Source organism: Strongylocentrotus purpuratus, unplaced genomic scaffold (genome assembly GCF_000002235.5).
Source record: "Strongylocentrotus purpuratus isolate Spur 01 unplaced genomic scaffold, Spur_5.0 spur5_scaffold_6, whole genome shotgun sequence".
NCBI classification, from domain to species: domain Eukaryota; kingdom Metazoa; phylum Echinodermata; class Echinoidea; order Camarodonta; family Strongylocentrotidae; genus Strongylocentrotus; species Strongylocentrotus purpuratus.
The window spans coordinates 57,224,480-57,237,274 of record NW_022145612.1 but is presented as its reverse complement, the minus strand read 5'-3'; the positions used below and the strand labels follow the sequence as shown (position 1 = coordinate 57,237,274).

The 12,795-nt window shown below is 35.6% G+C and overlaps 1 protein-coding gene across 1 annotated transcript; it reads right to left on the bottom strand.

The window, feature by feature from the left end:
* Positions 1–3,513: 3,513 nt before the first annotated feature.
* LOC575337 (metalloproteinase inhibitor 1) lies at positions 3,514–11,216 on the bottom strand. Its single transcript, XM_775744.5, has 4 exons — positions 10,768–11,216; positions 6,069–6,290; positions 5,492–5,616; positions 3,514–4,887 (listed from the first exon to the last, which is right to left on the bottom strand). Exons 1-4 carry the CDS (start codon positions 10,898–10,900, stop codon positions 4,621–4,623), a joined length of 747 nt encoding a protein of 248 aa, XP_780837.2. The 5' UTR covers positions 10,901–11,216; the 3' UTR covers positions 3,514–4,620.
* Positions 11,217–12,795: the final 1,579 nt, after the last annotated feature.

Below are 12,795 nucleotides of genomic sequence, written 5' to 3'. Positions count from 1 at the left end.
TCTGAAATATTTTAAGTTTAATCGTTTACTTTCACTGTTTCTTTTACATATTCCTGTGGTTTAGATCAAACAATTATTACTACATCGTTGGAAATGTATCGGGGATTGCACAAAAAGGTGGATGACCCATAAAAGATTGCAATCTTTTTAACCTAGCTTCATATAATCACACCCTCATTGGATATCACATAGGAAGTAACGCCTCATGACCATGAAGTCAATAACATATGGCATCTACTTCTCAGAATATCACTTCTCTATACCTATCACCACAAAAGTACAAGTTGCTTCAAATATTGCTCATGGAAATGATTATTTCTGAATAGCAATAGGTTGACAAATTCTCTTTGAGAAAAAAATTAAAAAACATTATCAGGAAATATCCATTTCCCCTATATTAATATTGGTTCATGAAAACATTTCTTCCCTAGATTTACACATGTGAATGAGCTTGCAAATGCTTCCCATGGATTTTGACTGGTATGTGCAAATTAAATGTGATTTTACTAGTGCACATGCAGCCTATATCAAATTGGTAATCTTAAAAGGTTTGATATCTTTTTCTGCATTTAATATTGGTTTGGTGTTATGACTAGAAAATAAGGAACAAGAGTTATGGAATCTACATCTACAAAGTCCTCTAACAATATATTGTTTATAGCTCTTTCCAACGTTTAGTTCATTTTAGACCATCTAACAGATTTTTAATTCAACTTTTCAACTTTGCAGTTCATGAATCTAGTTCCTTACGAAGATAGTAATGTACCCAGTAATTAGTCTGGGCTTATATATTCTTTTTCAACCACTCAACATTGAGTAAAAATTGATTCACAATAAATACATATATAAGTTGATTTTTGTTTCATTTTAATCAGATAAAAGTGACTTTGCTGCTGATCAGTAGGAGGAAGTCAGTATTAGAATGTCAGAGAATAGGTGGCACTTGCATGAAAGAGATATGTTTTAATGCAAATCCTTAGTACACAACCCTGAGTGGCTAACAACAAGTTGCTTGAAATATTTGAATTGTGTTTAAACATATCTTCTGTAATGCAAGCAGCTCTGTCCACTCTTTCATCATAGACAAAATCATATTTTGATGACAGGTCAGTTTTGAAAGAAGAAGAAGCAAACATGTCATAAGTCCACTCACCTGCTAGGGACAAAAACAAGTTTTGTTTATTATTGGGGCGTCAGAGGACGTTATTGTTTTTTCGACATTTGGAGGCAGAGGAGGAAATATTGCATTTCTTTGATTTCCCTGTTTTAATTAGTTTATGACGTCCAATCAAGGAGCTCATAACCTCAATGTCAAGTGTTAATTTGCATTGCGTGTCATCCATGCACCTGTATGGAACTCTAGCTTTGGAGAAAAGACCACAGTTTGCTGGAAATGAAAGGAATACAAGCTAGATAATGTCTTTATCTAAAAAAATATACATTATAATACTGGTTATCTCTTCAATATTACATGGCAGACTGGATAATGATCTGTTTGTCTAAGTTTGTGTACCTTGAGTACATTTGTGTGTGTTTTGTAAGCAACAGACTAAAACCTAGCCAGGTCTGCAATGCTAGACTACTTGCATAGTTAACTATATACATATCTAGCGCCAAATGCTAACTGGAGCTGACAGCATTAGTTGTAATGTTGATGTTGTTATCATTTAAAATTCATGATTAAATGGTAATCCAATAATATTTTGGCAAAAGGTGCAATACAAACTTTCCCAAGCTTAAAATGGTACATATAAACCTCTTGTCACATAGTGTATGCTTTCCATGAACGAGTGTATACAAAATATGTATACTAGTTCCTATGAGGATTTCAGAAACAGTTCTTACAAGAACTGAGGGAGGGGAGGGGTATAAACAGAGGACACGATCGCAACTACTTTAAAAAGAGTCAAGTTGAGGCAGTTCCGGTAGCCTTGTGCGTCACCCATTAATATATGTGAACATGAAAGAGATGTAATATGTAATCCAAACATGAGTGTATTGGAATTACCTTTGAGTTGATTTTTTGAAAGTATTTTCTATCGTGTTAAGGCAATAAGTGAAAAAATGATAGTATATTTCAACACTGAATCATAGGAATTAAAATAATATTTAAGGTGTGATTGCTCCTTCAATACTATTTGTTTGAAAAAATCTCTGTTTAGATTGTAAAAATCTAATTATTAAATTCAACATTTATTCTGTGACATAAGATTCATGTTTTATATTCAGCTCGCTGTACCATGATAGCAAAAATCAAGAAACATTGCATAGATTTAGACTTGAGAGGGCAGCATAGATAGTTGAGCTGTATGAGTCCACCATGTGGTCTTAACATGTTGTAAGCATACTTTACATTTAATTGCTCAATGTAATTATTATTTCGGATAATGAATTTGGGATGACTTTGAATGAAGACAGGAAAATAGGTCAAAGGGAATATTTATTCACATAAACTTTATTTATTCATAGTATATAGCTATGTGGGCCACTTCAGGGGCACTTCCTTGTCAATTGGTCAAATAAAAAAGTAAAACATTTCCCTATTTTTCCCTTTTACTGAAAAATAACCCTGATACATCCATATTTTTCATCCCTTCCTTCCTATTTGCACACTGATTGTCACTTCATATCACATCAGTACTTTCCATCATTAAAATGAATTTTATTAGGTGTAATTGAAAATATCCTCTGGAATCTTATTTGCTCTAGGTTATTTTTGAAAGGAAGGAGCAAGGAGATGAATCGCTGTTTCATTCAAAGATTTTGTTAATAAGGAAATTAGGGGAACGTGAAATCAGGCAGTTGATAATGAATCAATTTATGATGTTTTATTTACTCAGATAAAATTGAATTATGGCTCCTCCCATCACAGTCACGGATTATCAATAGCAATAATAGGATCCAGGACAGAGTTGAGACTCAAGCTAAACTCAAGAAAAAATAATTCTTTTCATAACTTTTTGTCAGTCTCTTTTCTTCTCTCTCTCTCTCTCTCTCTCTCTCTCTCTCTCTCTCTCTCTCTCTCTCTCTCTCTCTCTCTCTCTCTCTCTCTTCTATGACCTATATTTAATTTTACTTGTGTAAGCCAGAAACTTTCACAAATTAAATATAATGATGGCTGTTTTCTTGAGAAACTTTGAAAATTGCAAAGTTTTAGTGCTCGGATACAATTATTTAACTTAATCATTTATTCTCTCCCTCCCTCCCTCCCTCCCTCCCTCCCTCCCTCTCTCTCGGTCTCCCTCTCTCTCTCTGTCTCTCTGTCTCTCTGTCTATATATATATTTATATTCAATTCCTCTATCCAATTATCTCTTTCCCATTTGTTTTTTCTTTTTCTTCTTATTCATAGGTCATATTTGATTGTAATTCTATTTGCGTCACTCCTGTACTCTTTCTTTTATTTCCTTATATTATGTTCTCCTTTTCTCTCTCTCTCTCTCTCTCTCTCTCTCTCTCTGTATCTTATTTTGTGCCCTTACATCTCTTCCCTTTCCCATCCCATCAATCTTTCTTTCATTCCTTCTTAATATCTTTCTCTCTCACTCTTTTCCTATTTTGCCCTTGTAGAACTGCTTAAAATAAACTTACCGGTATTCAAAAGAGTTATATCAGAATGCGAAATGTCAAAGCAATGGAAATCATAGAAGTTACTTTTTTTATCATAGAAATTGTAATTTTTATTCATTTTTTTTAATTATCACATTGGATTATTCATCTTCTTTTTTATTTATCCGTATGGCAATCCCAGTTTGCAGGTAGAGTATACTCCTAAACTGATTGAAGGAGAAAGCAGCTGTACAACAGTAGACAGTAGATGGCGCTATCTATATTTCTCAATTTGGAGTTACTAACATTTTGGTACTTTTACTCGAAAGATGAACCATGATTTTGTTCAACATCCTTGGTCTGTCTTTCAGTGAGTTTGTATTCACCTAAGTCTGAAGTAATATGAAATATGGTGTAATAAAAAAGATGGAATTCCCCCTAATTTACCATCCATTAGTAACAAACTAAGTTTCAATTTAAATATTGTGTAGCAAAGTGCAGGAACATCATTTTTATTGTATGTTATTTCATACTTTTTGCTGGGCTTCTGTCATTTTCTTTTTTGACACAGGGATTCCTCCTGTCTGCTTTGCACATTTATTTGAACTTACAATATTCTACAAATATATTAACTATATACAATATATTTTATACTTGCAATAAATAATAGGCAAGATATGTCAAATTTTCTGAGCTGACAAACTCTGACTTTAGATCATATTTCAAGGAAGATCTCTTTTTCAGAACAGATAAGTACTCTGTGCAACTCTTATATACACATGAACGGACACAAGACTGGTCCAATCAGATATGAAAACCTGTGTTCATATTTAGAGTGCTATATGCACTTATTTTCTTAAAACATCGTGAGCACTTATTTCAAACAGTTAAGTAGATTATCATGCTGATATGGGTATAACATCATAATATCATCCATGACAGGAAAATTGACACTTCATGTTGTCTTCAACCCCTGGTACAGAGTCTGTTCCTCTGGATACAGTCCTGGTAGTCATTACCATGGTGATAGATAGCATAGAGGTCTTTGGAAATCCTCTACATCATGTTGGTATTACGTCATAACATCATCCATGATTGGAAAATTGACACTCTGCGTGGTCTCGACCCCATGGTAGTAAGGCTTGTTCCTGTTGATGCAGTCCTGGTAGTCGTTACCACGGTGATACCACTGACACGCCTGTCCCTGTTGAATGATGCAGGTAGCATAGAGAGCCTGGCAGTCCTCCACACCATTCACCATGCTAGGGGCGGGGTCATAGATACACCCACCGGCCGCCCCTCCACCGGTCTGCCTGAACCCTCCCATGGTAGACTGGATCTGAGCGACATAAAGGAGATGAAAGTCAAGGGTGTGGTCCTAGCTCACTAAACCTGCTGGTTACCATTTGCATTTAGTATAGCATGTGATTCCATAGACTCAATCCCTAGTTGTCTTGGGTTAATTTTTTTTGTGTGCAATGATTAAGCACAATTTTTAGAGCTTATAGAATCATCACTTTGTATCATCCCTTGTATCAATATAATTATGTTGCCATACCAAGTCATGAAAAATAGACAATAGCATTTTTAGTGATGAACTAAAAAGTGCTGAGATATTTTTCATCTCGCACATTAAAAACTAGTTTACTACTGTTTATCCTCCATGATTGGTATTACAAAAAGTCGCCTCTCTTTTATCTGTCTGCCTCTCTTGTATCTTTCTTTGTTTCTTTTTTGTCACTACCCCCCCCCCCCCTTCATAACAAAAAAGGTAGGGAAAACGTGTAGACTAATAACTAAGTTTCTAAATAGGAAGTAAGAGTAGCCTGAAGTTATTGAAATTTAGAAATGTATAAGATACAGTTTTCTTGGAATAGAAATTACACCATCCCAAACTTTTTTTTTAAATCTTCAAATTTTAAGAATAGGTATAGTGGACTTACCGTGCACTGAGAGCAGTATGCGCTGTAGAAGTTCTTGATTCCTTTTTTCTGTTGCTGTGTTACATCTCTCCATTCCTGTATCCAATCGCATGCACTGATGTGAAGCTCACCATCAACAACGCTACCTGACAAACAAAACAATACATTTCATTAATATTTTTTTGCTCCAGAGAGAAAAAGGAAAGCTACATCTTTACAAGTGATGATTTTTATTTTAGGTGTGATATCAGATTTGTCCTTAGGTTATATAGTCACAACATTTTTTCAGAAGCATGCAAAATGTATGAAGTTTCTTATTTCAGATACCGGTAGTTTTATTGTTCATAGCATGGGAGTTAAGTTTTGGCAAACTTACATTATTAAGTACATTATTATGTTCTCATGAAAGGCATAATATTGTCAAGAGTCGAGTAAGATATAAATTTTCATGATTTAAGTTGGCACATGTTATCCTCTATAGGATCAAGTGCCAATTATAAGCCAGAAGGTTTTTAAATCATATACATTGACGTAATTAACAACATTCTGGCTGTCCACAATCAATACTAATAGTGATTTGAAGGCATTATGTGCTTACCTGCTATGAGATACTTTGTTCCAATCTTGAGTGACTTTGGTCCACAGAGACTATCCCCTGGTGAGGTCAAGATAGACAGTGGGAACCCTGACGCACCCTTCTTCAGATTCTCATTCTCCTTGAAGATCTTGTCCACGTTGATCACATACTCAAATTGACCAAAGCGCCCTCTCAGTTGTATGTCGTCTATTGGATTCTTTTCCAAGACGTGTCCTGTTAGCACTGTTAGGAGATTAAAACATACATAAAATTTAATCAAATTGACTATGAATAACCTCTTGTATTTGAAAGCTATATGATGTTATACTTTTGATTTCACAAGTAGATTGGAATGTGACTGTAAATTGCATTGCAATCCTTCTTTCTATCCCTCTCCACTCTTCCTTTCTCTCTATCTCTCTATCTATATATCTAACTATCTATTGTTTAATCACTCATTACTCTTGGTCTTTTGAAATGTTTTTTCATTTTTATTCCTTCAAATGCTAGAATGGTGCTGATTATAATAAAGTGTATGGTCCTGTTTGAAAATAAAATGGAGTGAAAGATAGAGGAAAGACTTAAACTTCTTGATACTGTCTGCCATTAAAAAAGGTAACCTTTTCACTGCAGATTGAACAGAAAGACTGTCATGTATCTATGTTCATTTTAGCTTTTAAATGCAGATTAAACTTTTATGAGACTCCATATGACCCAAAAGTATTAATCCAGCTTGTTTGCAATGGCTGTTCATTTAACCCGTTCCTTCCGGGAACCTGGTATACCAGGCTCCCGTGGAGCCCACTCACAGACGGGAACCTGGTATACCAGGTTCCCATAATACGCAGGTAGACGACGTCTTTACAAGCCTAAAATTGCCTTTCCCTGCCATTAATTCACTAAACTAGTGGATTTGAGGGTTTATCCAAAGTATATGCTATCATTATCCATTACTCCTGTTTTGTTTACTTTAATATTATTCATTATATTTGTACTTTTTCATAAGCATGTCAAGTTTTCTCTCACATGAAATTCGTACAGCAGCGTATGGAGCTCCGCGATGTCTGTCCCACAAATATTGACTTTCGCTGAGACCTTCCATGCACAGAATACCGATACTGCTGGTATTTCAATTGGGAGCAGCGCAAAGTCAAAGCCTATAACGGCACGCGGCACGCGCGGAACAATGCACTTCACTGCACATGAAAGGAAAATCCAAAGGTCAGCTCTCTATTGTCAACAACAACAAGCAGTATTATAAGTCTAAAGCAAGATCGCGAGGTTGTACTCGATTTAATCTCCGAAAACGTGTTTTGATCAGGTGTATGTTGGATTTATTATTATGACATTTTGTATCACCGACCCCCCCCCCCCCCTCAAAGCTCAGATTTATTATTTAGTTTGTCTCTCTTTTTGTTTGTTTATATTTTCTGGCTAAAGTATGATTTCTGACGTATAGTAACGTCAGTATAGCATAATAAACATTTTTGTATAGCAGTTTGATGCAACAGAGATTTACATTCAAAAGTTTTACTTTCATAAGTATTGGACAGTAATATTCTTCTCATTTCGACTTTATCAGCCGCTCACTCTCTATAGCGTTCCCTATACTAAGGCATATGTGAGAGGGGGGATGTATATGTGAGAGGAGATATAAATTATTTGAGAAAGAGGGGGAGATAGAAAGTTATCTCCGATCCCCCCCCCCCCCAGCTCTGATTGTTTTTCTTTTGTGTACGTTTCTTTTTTTGTTTGATTATATCTTTTCGCTAAAGTATAATGTCTGACGTATAACATCAGGGATATGTTATAATAATTAATCTCAAGGAAGGGATGATGCCGGCATGCAAGTAAATGGCGGAATAGTAGACAACATTATGAAAGATGAAGATGGAAAACGACGTAGAAAGAGAGAGAGAGAGAGAGAGAGACAGCGAGAGGGAGAGAGAGAGAGAGAGAAGGGTGGGCGGGGGTAGGATAGATAGAAAGTTTGACGTAGTCTGTTTTGTATTTATTATTATGATATTTTTCTCACCGACTACCCCCCCCCCCCCCCCCACACTCACCTCAGATTTTTTCTTTAGTTTTTCTCTTTTTTGTTTGTTTATATCTTTTGGCTAGAGCATAATGTCCAACGGATAATAGTACCGTCAATATAGCATAATAAAAATTGTTTATATCAGTTTGATGCAACAGAGATTTACATTCAAAGTTTTTATTTTGTATAAATATTGTACAGTAATATTTTTCTAATCTTATCAGCCGCTCGTTTTCTTTTTCGCTCCCTATAATAAATATAAGGTATAATAATGTACATCATCAGTGATAATTTTATGTTATAATAATTAATCTCAAAGAAGGAATGGTGCCGGCATACAAGCAAATGGCGGAACAACATTGGCAGATAGACAGAGAGACAGACGGAGAGAGAGAGGGAGAAAGTGGAGAGAGAAAGAGAGAGAGAGAGAGAGAGGAAAGAGAGAGGGAGAGAGGCACATAAAGAGAGTGAAAAAGAGAGAAAAAAGAGAGAGAAACAATCATTTCTCATCATCATCTTTTTGTCTGTTACATTTTAGCATATTCTTGTTCATTCCTTTATCTTGTATGATTGATATTATCTTTGAATGATTGCAAAAACAACAAGACCCCACTCCCCCAAAACACACACAAAAAAAAACAGGGTTATACATGTAGTATCATCAATGCTGTAAGCCAGGTCATTGTCATTCAATTATACCCTTACCTTACTTCGCTCTTCTATTGTTGGGGTTTATAACCATGACAACAACCTTTACATCCGTCAACGTTCTTTGTTCCTCTTACGTAACTAAGCTGTGGGATCATGGGCCATAGACAAAGATATAGCTCTTTTCACATATTCTATTATAGGTCCCAAATACTTGCAGACATTTCTGTGTCATTTGTATTTGTATGTACTTTGTCAATACATACAAACTATAATTGTCAAAATTTGCCAATATATTCATACAAATTGATATTATATAGCGCCTTTACATAAAACATGATCAAAGCGCTTTACATTAGTAAATAAAACAGAATAATTATTTTGCTTTCTAGGCAATACTTCCGAACTATTTCGTTTCCCCTATATCATCTTCCGCTCTAGAATCCTATCTTGTTTATATTTATTTATTGTGTATTTGTCCTTGTCTCCCTCTCCATTGTTCTTCTGTTTTTGAAAGAGAAAGTTTCATTCTTTCTCTTCTTTCTCTTATAATGTTATCCACCTATTTCTAGATGACCCTTTTGTGGTAACGTATAAGTCCGATGTATATTATTTCCGTCGATATAATGAACGTTTCATTTTATTTTGATGCAACAGAGATTTACATTCAAAATCAAAACTTTTACTTTCTATAATTTGTGTACAGTAATATTCATTTTGACATTATCAGCTGCTCGTTCTCTATTTTTGTTCCCTAGTATTTAAGATGTATGTTTTCATCATCATGGATATGTTATCATAATTTATCTCAAAGAAGGAATGATGCCGGCATACAAGCAAATGGCGGAACAACATTGACAGATACAGAGAGAGAGAGAGAGAGTGGGGGGAGAGAGAGGGAGATAGAAAGTTGTACGTAGTTTTTACTGTATTTATTATTATGCTAGTTGTCTATCTGATCAACCCCCCCCCCCCGTTCAGAATGTTTCTTTTGTATAGTTTTAAAAAAAGAAAAAGTTTAAATTAAAACAAATTCGCTAAAGTATAATGTCCGACCAAGGAGTTATTTCCTTCGTCCGACGTTTATTAGTTCTGTCAAAAAAGATTGTTTCATATTATTTTTTTGCAAAAGATATGTTTTTATATCCAAACTCTTACTTTTAACAATTCTTATTTATATTTCGAAACGTGCTTTCGGAAATCGCGGAACAGAAAACAGTATGAGAGAGATGAAGTATAATGAACGGTTTTTATAGAGTGAGAGAGAGAGAGAGAGAGAGAAAGTTGGGCGCATCGTTATATAGTCTGTACTGTATTTATTAGTAAGCTATTTTGGCTCTCCTTTCACCTCCCCCCCCCCCCCCTCCCCCCGTTCTGGATTCTTCTTGAGTTTCATTTGATCATGTTTATATATTTTCGCTACAGTATATTGTCCGACGTATATTATAACAGTCAATTTTGGCTGATAAACTATTTCAATTAAATTTGATGCAATAGAAACTTACATTAAATTAGTTTACTTTTTATAAACTGTGTATTTTCTCATAAAATCGAGTATCAAAATAAAAAGAGATAAATAAGAAGAATAGGAAGAAGAAAAAAAAGAAGAAGAAGAAGAAGAAGAAGGAAGAGGAATAAGAGTGACAAGGAAAAAAAGATACGGAGGAGAAAAAAGAAGAACAAAATAAGTAGGTAGAAGAGGAAAAAAAGATAACGAAGAAAAAAAAACCTACAGTACGGAAGAGCTGAAAGAACTTAGAGCACGGCAGATTGCAAAATGATCTGCGCATGCGCTAAGTTCCTGCTCGTCGAAGCGACTGGCCAGGCTTTAGGTCGCTTCAACGCACACGCATTGTTCCGCGCGCTAAACAGTCGCACGGTATTGTACGGCAGCGAAGGAGTAGAGTTTTCGATTTTTAATCTCGTTTGTGGGGTGGCTATCAGGCTGAATAATTTCGGAAGGAACGGGTTAACAAGAAATGTAAGAAAAGTCAACACCATATTCTATATAAAGTCAAGAGAATAAAAACTTACCAAAATTTGCCTTGCAGTATTGCTGCTGAGGATGAGAAGGTTGACACATACAGGCAAGAGCAGAGGTCACCATGGTAACCAAGATACAGCATCTCATTATACCAGATGAGGATGATTTCAGATAGGATGCCATCTTTAAATATGATTTCAGTACACTTCCAAATTTTCAGCCTTAAAATTCTATTTCACTCGGAGTCAAGTCTGCTAATTATTCCAGGTTGCTGGTCGCTTGGTGACTTTGTAAGAAACTGACTGATTTTGGTGACTGGATAGATATTTAAGCAGTTCTTGACCAATCAGCCTGGTTAATCTTTAACCTACGGATGTAGTATCAAAGGGCTCTTCCATTCATGATGCGATATCCCCTCCTTCAGTGATTATGTAATCTCTCTCTGTTGACCAATTGCGATAGGATTGTTTCATTCTGAGTCAATGCACTTCTGCCTGAGTAAGCTGTGAAGTTTGAATAAGGACGTTATGTCAACCTAGGCGTTGCTTCAGATCATTTTATGTTCAGGCAGGGGAAGTAGGGACAGGAAAGAGATGACGTCAAACTTTCCGTCTGAGAGACGTGTTAGCAAACCATTTCCAAGAAATGAAGGGAAGTTCGCACTTTCTGACTTTTAAATTCTGTGATTTGATTTCATGTGTCAAGAGACATTGAATCAACGCACATGATTGCTGAATTCTCCCATAGGTTTCATTCCAGGACAGACCACCCAGTTTCTCAAGACAATGGGTTAACATACTTTTCTTTGCAACGAATCCATTTTTTTTCTTCCATTTCTATTATGTCTCATATGTCATAGACATAGTTTAATTTCTCATTTGTCCAAGACAAACATACAACTTGTTTTAAAGTGATCTCTTCCACAGAACTCGAAAATAATGTTTCATCTGTAAAAGTTTGAGTTAACCTCCTTCTTGCAGACCATCTTATACACTGCCCATTTGTTCAGAGCCAGAAGGGTGTTAGCTCTGTGTCTCCTGAAGGCTATTGTATCCATTGTCCGTATTTTGTCTGTTCACAACCAGAAAGCCGTTCACTTTATGTTAAAGTTGAGTTTAATTACACCCTTCTAGCAGACGATCTTATGCATTACCCACATAACATCTGTTCGGAGCCAGCAGAGAATTATCTCATTTTAGACAGTATTAACCTTCCTTTTAGCTCCAAGCAGATGACAGTGCGTACCTGGACGTACTTCTCAATGTCATAGCATGCATGTACACACGGTAGATGGAAGAGCCAACATTCCATGTACTGGCTGCCGATACCAACCAAATGGTGTCTTTGTCCGTAACTATTGACCAATCTGATTAGAGATGACCTCATCCTGATCGCACCGGATCCGAACTGCTTCCGAAACTTTTCCTCTCCCTTGCATCAGCTGTAACGCACAAAGATTAGGCAACTCGTGTAATTAGAAGCCTCCAGAAATGCTATCCAATTTGAGAAGAGTGGGATTTTTGCTTATTTCATGATAGACCGATAGGGAAAAGGAAGTGTTAAGGACATGTGAATTATCTTTAGAACTATTTCTTTTAGTTCCATTCACAATTTAATCAGTGAGCATTGTTTTCTCCTAAATTGTCCATTACACCACTAACCAAAACCTTGCAAAAAATGATACAAGAATAAGAAAAATGTTCTCTCCCAGTTCGTTTAAAGAAATCTGTATTAACTTTAATTTTAAAAGCAATAGACACTTTTTAAAGACAGGCTTCGTATAGACTACAGTCTTGTATAACCATTTTGTTAATACAAATGCAAAATGTAACTGTCAACTTCTTTTTGTGGTAAGGATTCAAGTGGTAGATGTGTTGTCAAAATAGTGAAGATCTCAACTTCATTATTTTGGTAAATATATAGATGATTTGCCAGAAACAGGCTTAGTCCTTTGCAGTTTTAATAATGTTTCTAGCATTCTTTCTTTTCTAATGAAACGACAAATGATATGATCTCTAAATGGAAAGGATACAAAGAATGAAAGAAAAGTCAACCCAAGTCTAACTTTATTACAAGTT